The following is an 11,243-nucleotide window of genomic DNA, read 5'->3' as shown; positions in this document are numbered from 1 at the left end:
GGCACCCACACAAAATAACTAGCCATGTAACCTTGAGCAAGTTACTTAATCCCAATTGCTTAAAAAAAAGATCACTTGGAGGATTATGTGAAAGCTAGACCATTTCAATACCATCCAGAGACAAAACTATTTTCTCCAAGTTACCAGTCCTTTGCATTGGATGAGTTATGGTGACATAGATGCCTATGTGACATAGGTGTACATATAAGAGTCAAGTCTGTGATACTCTGTTCCCACACTCACACAATCTTTTTTAAAAATAATACATAACTTCCTATCGACCTAACTTGATGATCCAGCTGCCATCACGGCATCTCCAGGGACTAGGCTGTACTGATACATGCAATCAAAAGTCCTCTCCTGGAAGATAAATAGTTGATATGAAAGTATGTCAAGACTATTAATAAGGGGGCAGCTAGGTGTCAAAGTGAATAGAACACTGGCCCTGGAGTCAGTAGAAGCTGAGTTCAAATCCTGCCTCAGATACCTGACACACTACCTGGGTGATCTTGGGCAAAGCACTTAACCCCAATTGCCCTGCTTTCCCCCTCCAAAAAAAAAAAACCTACTTGCTCTCTTTTTTTTGTTTTCTTCCTTCTTTCTCATTGTTCACTCCATTGGTTAAAATCATTCTTTACATATTCACTAATGTTTAATGTGAAGGTATTTGTAGATTCTATATCTGAGTGCATGCTGCCATGAGGGGGAAGGCTTCAGACACTTTACACTTACAGCTGTGTGACCTTGCACAAGTCACAACCCCAATTGCCCTGTCCTTTCTCCTCCAAAAAGCAAAAAAAAAAAGTAAATAGTTTGACCTTATTAAATCCATTACAATTGATCTTCCATGTTTAGCTTCTTATATTTCTCCTGATTCTTATAGGCCAAATTTTCTATTCAGTTCTGGTTTTTTCCTCAAGAATACCTAAAAGTTGAAGATGGTGGAGTAGAAGCACAAACCTGGTGTGAGTTCCCACTCTAATCACTTCCAATAGATGTAAAAAAAAATGACTCTAAACAAACTTTAGAGCTACAGAACCCACAAAGAGACAGAGAGAAACAAATCTCCTGTGAAAGCAGCCTGGCAGGCAGAAAGAAAGGATCTATCACACTGAGTTGGGAGTTGAGCACAGTCCAGCATGAGTCATGTGGTTCTGGCCCCAGGGCGGCCCCAACAAGCTGTGGCCAGAGCAGACTTCAGGAGAGTGAATCACCAGCAACTGTGGAGGTTTCCAGACTTCTCAACCCATAAATGCCACAGATAAAGTAAAAGGTCAGTGTGCAACTCTGTTGGAACTGGGGTGGGGGAACAAGTGGAAGAGTGAGGTCTGGCCCCTGCCCTTGGGGCAAGAAGTGGGCAAAGCAGCAGAGGCTTGGCAGCTGTGCAGCTGACACCACATGGCTGCACCAGGAGCTCCTGGCCTGCAGATTGTAGGGGAATCAAGCAGCCATTCAGAGGGTAATCGCTTTCTCTTTAACCTGCTTGGATCTGGATCTGGATCTTGGGTGGTGATCCTGGGGTATATGGCCAGTGAGCCAGAGCTTGTGAGGGCTATAGAGAGGGCACCGTCTAATAGCTCCAGCAGCTGCAAAAACCCCAGTGACTGGGGACATAGCTCTCTCCATTCTGGAAGCAGAGTTCTACCATTACAAAGAGGTCAAAAGTCAAGCCATTAGCTGGCAATATGAGCAAGCAGAGGAAGCAAAAACAGACCATAGAATCCTTTTGGGGGACAAAAAGGATCAAAGCATGGAGCAGGAGGAAGACAGTGAAGTCAGAACTCCTGCATCAAAAGACTCCAAGGAAAATATGAACAGGAAAAAACAAAACAACAACAAAAGAATAGGTTTTGTTTTGGGGTGGCTAGGTGGCACAGTGAGTAAAAGTGCTGACCCCAGAGTCAGGAGGACCTGAGTTTGGTTCTGGCCTCAGACACTTAACACCCACACACACACAAAAAAAAAAACTAGCCGTGTAAACTTGGGCAAGTTACTTAACTCCAATTGCCCTCCAAAAGGCAATATATATATATATGAATTAATTACAGGCCATGGAGGAGCTCAAGAAAGATTTTGAAAATCAAGTAAGAGAAGAGGAGGAAAAATTGGGAAGAGAAATGAGAATGATGCAAGAAAATCATGAAAAGCAAGTCAATCCTGCTAAAGGAGACCCCAAAATACACTGAACAAAATAACACCTTAAAAATAGACTAACTCAAATGGCGAAAGAGGCCCAAAAAACCAGTGAGGAGAAGAAGGCCTTAAAAAGCTAAATTTGCCAGATGGAAAAAGAATTTCAAAAACTCACTGAAGAGAATAACTTCTCCAAAATTAGATTGGAGCAATTGGAAGCTAATGACTTTATGAGAAATCAAGATACTATAAAATAAATGAAAAAAAAATAGAAGGCAATGTGAAACATCTCATTGGAGAAACCACTGACCTGGAAAATAGATCCAGGAGAGAGAATTTAAAAACTATTGGACTATATGAAAGCCATGATAAAAAAAGAGCCTAGACACCATCTTTCAAGAAATTATCTAACAAAATTGCCCTGATATTCTAGAACCAGAGGGCAAAATACAAATTGAAATAATTCAATGATCACCTCTTGAAACAGATCCCAAAAAGAAAACTCCTAGGAATGTTATAGCCAAGTTGCAGAGTTCCCAAGTCAAGGAGAAAATATTGCAAGCAGTAAGGAAGAAAAAATTTGAGTATGGTGGAAAAACAATCAGTATAACACAAGGCCTATCAGCTTCTACATTAAGGGATCAGAGAGCTTGGAATATGATATTCCAGAGGTCAAAGGAACCAGGATTAAAACCAAGAATCACCTACCCAGCAAAACTGAGTTTAGTGCTACAGGGGAAAACATGGTAATTCAAAGAAATAGAGGATTTTCAAGCATTCTTTTTTTTTTTTTAAAGCAATCAGGGTTAAGTAACTTGCTCAAGATTACACGGCCAGTTATTTCTGGGTGTGGTTCTAAGTATCAGAGCCTGGATTCGATCCCAGGTCATCCCAACTCTGGGGCCAGCACTCTTGCTCACTGAGCCACCTGGCCACCCCTAAGCAATTGGGGTTAAGTAACTTGCTCAAGGTTACACAGCCAGGTTTTTCTGGGTGGGTGCTAAGTGTCTGAGCCTGGATTCAATCCCAGGTCATCCCAACTATGGGGCCAATGCTCTTACTTACTGTGCTACCTGGCCGCCCCTATTTTCAAGCATTCTTGATGAAAAAAACAGAGCTAAACGGAAAATTGAACTTTCAAATACAAGAAGCAAGAGAAGCATGCCAAGGTAAATAGGAAAAAGAAATCATAAGGAACTTATTAAAGTTGAACTATTTATATTCCTACATGGAAAAACAATAATTCTAACTCATAAGACTTTTCTCAGTATGAGGATAGTTGAAGGGAATATATATGTATATATATACATGTATACATACATATATGTATGTATATGAGGGTGTATGTGTATACAAATATATATGTGAGTGTGGGCATTTGTATGTTCACGTATATATAGACAGAGAGCACAGGATGAGTTGAATAGGAAGGGATGATATCTAAAAAATCAAATTAAGAGGTGCAAGGAATTTATTGTGCGAAGGAGAAAGGGAGAGATAGATTTGGGCAAATTATCTCATATAAAAGAGGCAAGAGAAAGCTGTTACAATGGGGGGGAAGAGCAGGAAGGTAAAGGGGAAGGTGAAAAGGAATCTGATTCTCAGTTGAATTTGGCTTAAGGAGGGAATAACATACACACTCAATTGGTTATCTTACCCTACAGGAAAATAGGGGGGTAGGGGATAAGAGGGGGGATGATATTAGGGAGGGCAGATTGGGAAAGAGGGTAGTTAGAAGCAAACATTTTTGAAAAGGGATAGGGTCAAAGGAGAAAATAGAATAAGTGGGGGTCAGGATAGGATGGAGGGCAATATAGTTAGTCTTTCACAATATAATTACTATAGAAATGATTTGGGTAATTACACGTGTACAACCTATATTGAATTGTTTATCTTCTCAGTGGGGGAGGGTGAGGAGGGAAGAAGGGAAAAAATCTGGAACTCAAAGTTTTAAAAACAAATATTTTTTAAAAAATATTTTGGGGGTGGCCAGGTGGCTCAGCAAGTAAGATCACTGGCCCCAGTGTCGGGATGACCTGGGAATCAAATCTGGGCTCAGATACTTAGCACCACACCCAGAAATAACTGGCCATGTAACCTTGAGCAAGTTACTTAACCCCAATTGCTTAAACCAAAAAAAAAATGTTTTTTACATGCAACTGGGAAATAAGATATACAGGCACTGGGGTATAGAAATCCATCTTGTTCTACTAGAAAGTTAGGGGTTTGTGGTGGAGGATATGAGAGAATATATTAGGGGAAGCGGTCTTCAATAGATTTGCTATTTTGGGGTGGGGGTAGGGGAAAGATGGAGAGAAAAAATCGCAACTCAAAATTTTGTGGAAAGGAATGTTGAAAACTAAAAATAAATAAATATTTTTTTAAAAAAAGAATACCTGAAAGTTGCTTAATTCATTAAATATCCATTTTTTTCTTATAGATTACATTCAGCTTTCCTAGGTAAGTTAGTCTTAATTGCAAACTCAGCTCCTTTGCTCTTCAGAATATGTTCCATGTCCTTTAAACTTTTAATGTAGAAGCTGCTAAATTTTATTTTATCCTGACTATGGCTCCACCATATTTAAATTGTTTTTTTCTAGTTGCTTGAAGTATTTTCTCCTTGACCTGGGAGCTTCAAAAATTAGTCATGATATTACTGTGAATTTTCATCTTGGGATCTTTTTCAGGTGGTGATTTTTTCCCTCAATTTCTTTTTACCCTCTCATTCTAAAACTTCAGGATAATTTTCCTTAATAATTTCTTGAAGTACAGTGTTTATACTCCTTTTTTATGATAACTTTCAGGTAATCCAACAATTCTTATATATTTTCTCTCCTCAATCTGTTTTCCAGGTTAGTTCTTTTTGTAATGAGACATTTCACATTCTCTTCTATTTTTTCATTCTTTGGATTTTGTTTTGTCATTTCTTGATGTCTTATGGAGTCATTAGCTTTCTCTTGCCTAATTCTAATTTTTAAGGAGTTATTTTGTTAAGTTTTTGGATCTCTTTTTTTAATTGCCTGACTTGTCATAATTTTCTTGGTTTTCTTGCTTCATTCTTATTTTTTTCCTAATGCTTCCTTAATCTCTCTTGTTTGATTTTTAATGTCCTTTTTAAGCTGTCCTAAGAACTCTTGGGGCTTGTGACCATTTATATTTTTCTTTGAAATTTTAGAAGTATCCATTTTGACTTCACTGTCTTCTTCTAATTTAACCCTGGTGTTCTCTATCACCATAGCAGCTATCTATGGTTTCTTTTACTTACTCCTTTTTCTTGACTACTAACTTTATGTTAGAGTTGGGCTCTAGACCCTAGGAGTCGGGGATAATGTCTCAGGCTTCAGGTTTTTTGCATTGGTTTTCTGAACTCTATTGGGTGGGGGGCAGGGGTGGGAATCTTTAACCTCTTCATTTTGATCTCCAATGTTCTATAATACAAGGCCAATTGTGATCATATATATTTCTTTCTTTTTTTCCTTTTTTATTGGTAGCATTATAGCAAGTTCTTTTCTCGCCAAATGAAAAAATAAAGACAATCCTTGTGCCTACTCAAATGAAGCAAAGTCACATATTTGAGTAGCAGGCTTCAACTTAAAGACCACTGGATACTTCAGTGTTTATTGAGAAAGCTTTCAGGGTTTCTCCATTGCATATGCTTGGTGGTTTTTTTTTTCAGTTTTAGTTAATAATCATGTATGAAATGCTTATTATATGCCAGGCACAGAAAGGCAAAAAAAAAAAATGATCCCTGTTTTCTAGCTCAACTTCTACATGTATTATGTACACACAAACAAATATACATACACACACATGCATATATTTATAACAGGGGAGGAACAGTTCCTTTTGGTTGTCATGGACCCCTTTGGCAGTCTAGTGAAGTTTATGATCTCAGAATGATTTTTAAATGCAACAAATAAAATACACAAGATAGCAAAGGAAACCATTTATTTTGAAAATAGATGTATTTTTTCCTCATCTAAGTTCATTCACCCCTGAAATCTAAGATGCTTTTATGTCTCTGTTTGATAAGTTTTAGCATAAATGAGTGTTAATGTTTTTTTCAAAGTTTTTTTCTGCACTTGTTTATATAATTATGTGGCTTTGGGTGTTTTTATTTTTAATGTGATTGTGTATTTTTTTAATGATGAACAACCTTACGTGCCTGTCCAGTTAATATTAAGCATGATATTAATGCTATTCAAATGCTTCCCTATTCCATTTGGTTTTTCTTTATTTGCTAAATCTGACACCTAAATCCATTCTTCTTTTCCCATGAATCCCCCCCCACACACACACACACACACACACGCACACGCACACATTTATTCTGGGATTAGGTATTTGTTAAGGGTGAGACCAAAGTCAAAGGTGACTTCCGTGTTCAGACTTTGAGTAGCTAGGATAATGACATATGATTAAGAGAAATCAGAAAATCTAGAGCAGAGCTCTCTTTTAGTTCCCTGTTTGGGGGGGAGTGAGGGTGGAGGAACCCTGAATTTGAGAGGGGAGCAGGCCATGCAAAGTGTTAACATTTATGGACTTGTTGGACTCTGGCATAGACTTCCCTTGTTTTCGAGGTTTTGGGGGGCTTGCAGTACAACTAACCTGTTGTAAAAGGTAGTATTATCCTCTCTTTTAAGAAATACCAAAGAACTCCTGGAATGCAAAATCCTCTCCCTTCCCCAGAAGGTTGTAAGATGAGGCAGGAGGTTGGGGGGGGGGGGAGGGAAGTAAGGTACCCTCTGGCTTCTTCCTCCCATCCTTAAGGAGAGATCTGCTCTTTTGCAAAGCTTGCAACTCTAGGGTAGGAAGGGGAACTGCAGTGGGTGGATACTGCCAGTGCTATACGTACCTCCTAGGCTACCAGGTCCACTAGTGACCCTGCCTTTTTCTCCTCCTCCACCCTGGACTCTAAGATTGAGCCTCAGGCATCTCCTAGTCATTAGCCACATCCTTTGGGAAAGGGGGGCCAGATTTTGGGAAGTGAGCTTTCTGGGCCCTCCTGATGGGGGGTGGCAATAGATTATACAGGAACTCTGATCTTTACCAAAGACCAGAATGCCTGCGATTCAGTCTGGAAAAGAATTCAGTAGGCCCAAGCAGACTTGGAGACAGAATTGTAAAAGTTTATTGTACACTTTACAGCAGGCAAGAGTCCTTAGGGGACCTGCAAACTTAAAGAAGACATAGGCATAGTTTTTTAAGGAGTCTAGGCAATTAATCAGATGTCAATTATGCTAACTAGGTGATTAAGGGTGGGATTAGGGAGGAGTTAAGGAGTGGTCAGTGCTTAAAGGAACATGCACTTTTTATGTCAACTGCGCAAGCATATTGCCCATAATTCACTGGGAAACAGCCCAAAGTGGGGTTACCTGGAGGTGTAGTAAGTCAGCTAGCGGTCAAGGGCTGACTGAGAAGTGTCCAGTCTGCCACCCATCAGTGTCATGTTTGACAAGATTGATGTCTGGGAACCAAAGCTAACAGAGACTCAGTGTGTGGATAATAGGCTAAGGAGTTAACCCAGAGATAGGGTCCTAAAGGAGTCATAGGGCAGCTACACACTATACTAAGGGGAGATAACATTCGCCTAAGCTAAAATGTGTATAGATGGTTTAGTGAAGGATTCATAGGTGTAGCTTGTTTTTGTTCCAAGCAGAAATAACCAGTTCATGAGTTGTTGCTGGGCAGAGTGCTGCCAGGGGGAAGGGGCAGAGTTAGTGCTCTGAGGCTGGGGAGGGGGAAATGTGATTTGACAGACTGGGAGTTTACAAATTGATTTTACAGACTTAGATCCCAAGCACCCGGTCACTCCCGGCCGGCTTCCAGACTGTTTCTTCCTTTTGGGGGGTGAGGGCGTAGGGGGTGGAGGGAGGAGTTTTTGTGGGAAATGCTGGAAAGCTTTACTTGGGAAACAGCCGAGTTAGCAGCCTGTCGGTCAGGGCTTCTTTCCTCGGTGGGACTGGCGGAGTGGACGGACGCTGCTCGTGACATCCCACTGCGCTGCAACCACAGCCTGCCGGGCTCCAAGGTCACACATTTAAATTTACTTTTAATCAGCCAACGTTTATTGTCTCTGCCTGTCTTATTCAGAATAAAAGAGAGAAAACTGTAGTAGTGAAGGAAAACCAGTGGCCCCACTGGCCGTGTCCAAAGCAACGAAATCCCCCTTGCCGTGGGGAAGGCGGCGCAGTGGCCGGCGCGGGCCTTGATCTGCATTCAGGCGCGCCCTAAACGGCCGATTCTGCGGGTCGTAGTCCCCGTCTGTAAAATGGGAGCGATGACAGCGCTGGCCTGAGCCCACGGCGCTGAGCTGCCCAGGAGCGTGCCGCAGACCCCGGGCAGCTGGTCGTGACTGCCCCCCGCCGCCTGCCTAGATATACGGCGGCACAACAACCATACCAAAGTCACCGCGCTGGAGCGCAGCGCACGCCGAGCACCCAGGGGTCACTCACAGAGCCAGGCCCGGGAGGGGCCGCGAGCCCTCGTGTGAAGGGGCCCGGGCGCGCGCGCGGCGGCGCCAGCCCCTCCCTCCTCTCTCCCTCCCGCGGGCACGCGCGCGTGCCAGGGCTGGAGCGTTCGCCTAGCCGGAGGGCAGGGGGTGGGCGGCGATCCCGGAGATGCGGAGCCGCAGCAACTCGGGAGTCCGTCTGGACGGGTACGCCCGGCTGGTCCAGCAGACCATTCTGTGCTATCAGGTGGGTGCAGGACGCGGCGCCCCCGCAGCTCCTGGGGGGGCTCGGAAGCCGGAGGGAGCCGAGAGCAGGCTGGCCCCCGCCCGGAGAGCGCCCTGGGGCCTGTGCGACCTGGGCACTGGGGTGTGGCCCGGCCTGGGCGGCCGGGGTTCAGTTATGGGGTGCCAGAGCCCCGAGCCCGACAGATAACGGCTGTCCGGCCCCGGCCCCGCGCGCTCCCCTTCCTCTTCTGGCTCCCTTGCCCTTTCTCCCCCTTTCTTCCGCACTTGCCCTTCTCTCTCCCCGCCCCCCTCTTCCCTCCAAACCTCTCTCTTCCCTTCGCCTCCTTTGTGTCTATATTGTCTGCACATACATGTTCATTAACTTCACGCTGTGCACGCACCCCCGCATTCGCTCTTTCATCCCCGTTTTGGGAGCACGTATTGTTTCCTTCTTTGTACTTGCAGCCTCGGTGCCTGGCACGGAGGCAGCAGGGCTCCTGGACTGACCGGCGGGTCGTTGACTGACGGGTGGGTCAGTGACCAGAGCTTCGTCAATACTTTTTTTTTTTTTTTGCTTTTTTGGAGGGGGAGGGCAGTTGGGGTTAAGTGACTTGCCCAAAGTCACGCGGCTAGTTTGTGTGTTAAGTGTCTTAAGGCTAATTTGAACTCCGGTCCTGCCGACTCCAGGGCCGGTGCTACATTCTCTGCCACCCAGCCGCCCCGTACTTCCTGATGGATAAGATTCGGATCCGAGGAGTCACCGAACTAGTCAGTTCACAAACATTCATCCGTAAGCACGAAGGGTATAAGGAAAGAGCAACAAAGTTGCCAGCAGGACCTTCCGCGTCCCAGAGGAGAGAAGGGGAAAGTGACCGAGTCTGCTGAAATTGACTCTGGCAGTGGGGAAGCAGGCTGGCATTGTGGGAAGTGTGTAACAAAAGGGAGCGTAAGCTGATGGTTGGAGGACTGGCGTGAAAGAAAGGAATTTCGATAACCACCGTTCTGCTGCTGACTAGTACTAGCTAGTCTAGGTCTTGCCCTGGCAAAGTGTTTTGCTTTTGTTTTTTTAACTTCGTCAGCTTCTGTTTGCTCAGTCTTCGGCAACTTGGAAATCAAGCCGATAGGGAATGTGATTATGTTAAAGTTCTTTGCCTAGTGCCCCAGAATCATGATCCGGAAGGTATTGGCCAAATAGAAGTAGAAAGTACCTTCGCCAGACAAGTAGCGTGGTACAATGAAAACTTCTCCAATTTCTGTTCCTGTTCTTTCTGCTTTCTTCATTCCCTGACCTCCTGTGCCCTTAAATTAGTCATTACTGCACAGTTCATTACTCACTTCTTCTCTAATTGCTTCACAAATGTTAATTTTCTGTCTCCAGTTAGGTCCTTGAGGGCACAAATCAGCCCATTTGTTGACTACATGCAGGATTGTTATTAAATACTTATTGATTGATGCTTAATTATACTTGGTAATAACGTTTTGTAGAATTGAGACACCTTAAGGGCCTAAGATCTATGGTCTTGTGTGGGGTACAGAGACCCTAACCCAAATTGACTACTCAGAGACCTCAAAGTGAAGATAGGAAGTTTTATTAGAATCTGGCAAGGTCCAGTCACTGGAACAATGCCCAGGAGAGGAGGCCAAGGTACAGAAGCAGAAACTAGGTTAAATAAGCAAGGGTTACCCGCCCCTCTCAAACATTAACCTAATTATTAGTAATGAGGCTCTAATTTTGTTAGATAACGTACATAATACATGAGGTCCACTACGCAAGTGCAGTAACAACCCCAGAATACTGAACTCCCTTCAGTCCAATCTAGATGTGTCCTTATCTGGGCCTGAGTGTCCCAAGGCCGCTGTCTACTTTCTGATTGGTCACATCCACCTGCTGCTGCCAACATTACTTCATTTTTAGTATTTTCTAGGAGTTCTCTGGGAACTCAAACTTCTTCCCAAGGCTACTGTCTGATACTTTTTATCAGTAGTCTTGTTTCAGCAATTCTTGCAGTTCTGTAGAAACTTAACCTTTTGTTACCTCTTCACACTACCATTCCTTTCCCCAAACTAGAAACTCCCCTAATTTGGTCTCAATAGTTAATCCAATCAATTGTATTAACATTCAGTAGCTCTTACATTACCTTGAAATACACAATGACTTGCATATATATACATATATATGTGGAAACAATACTGAACTTAGTTACAAAATATAAGGAAGTAATAAGAATGTATATAGGATATTCAGAATGTAGATGCTTCACTGCAAGTCATTCTTCACAATCTCATAAAACAAACAAGGATGAATTTGTTGTTGGATTTTTTTTTCTGTACAGAATATTTTAAAAGCTAACTTTTTTTTTTTTTTATTAAGCAATCAGGATTAAGTAACTTGCTCAAGGTTTCTGGGTGGGTGCTAAGTGTCTGAGCCAGGGAT

General features: G+C 43.0%; 1 protein-coding gene across 2 annotated transcripts in view; it reads left to right on the top strand.

Moving 5' to 3' along the window:
- Positions 1-8,641: 8,641 nt before the first annotated feature.
- The window catches only part of PHKA2 (phosphorylase kinase regulatory subunit alpha 2), a 108,724-nt gene continuing 106,122 nt past the window's right edge, over positions 8,642-11,243 (top strand). Inside the window, exon 1 of one of the 2 annotated variants that reach the window (XM_069100720.1) lies at positions 8,642-8,831. In XM_069100720.1, coding sequence (XP_068956821.1) covers positions 8,754-8,831 — 78 coding nt within the window. In that variant the 5' untranslated portion in view covers positions 8,642-8,753. The remainder of the gene's footprint in view (positions 8,832-11,243) is intronic. The other variant, XM_069100719.1, reaches the window with a different exon arrangement.

This window comes from Petaurus breviceps, unplaced genomic scaffold (genome assembly GCF_028583685.1).
Source record: "Petaurus breviceps papuanus isolate PSGF00001 unplaced genomic scaffold, PetGlider_PUasm1.0 419, whole genome shotgun sequence".
Lineage (NCBI taxonomy): Eukaryota > Metazoa > Chordata > Mammalia > Diprotodontia > Petauridae > Petaurus > Petaurus breviceps.
The sequence above is the reverse complement of the archived record's forward strand: the minus strand, read 5'-3'. Positions and strand labels throughout refer to the sequence as shown.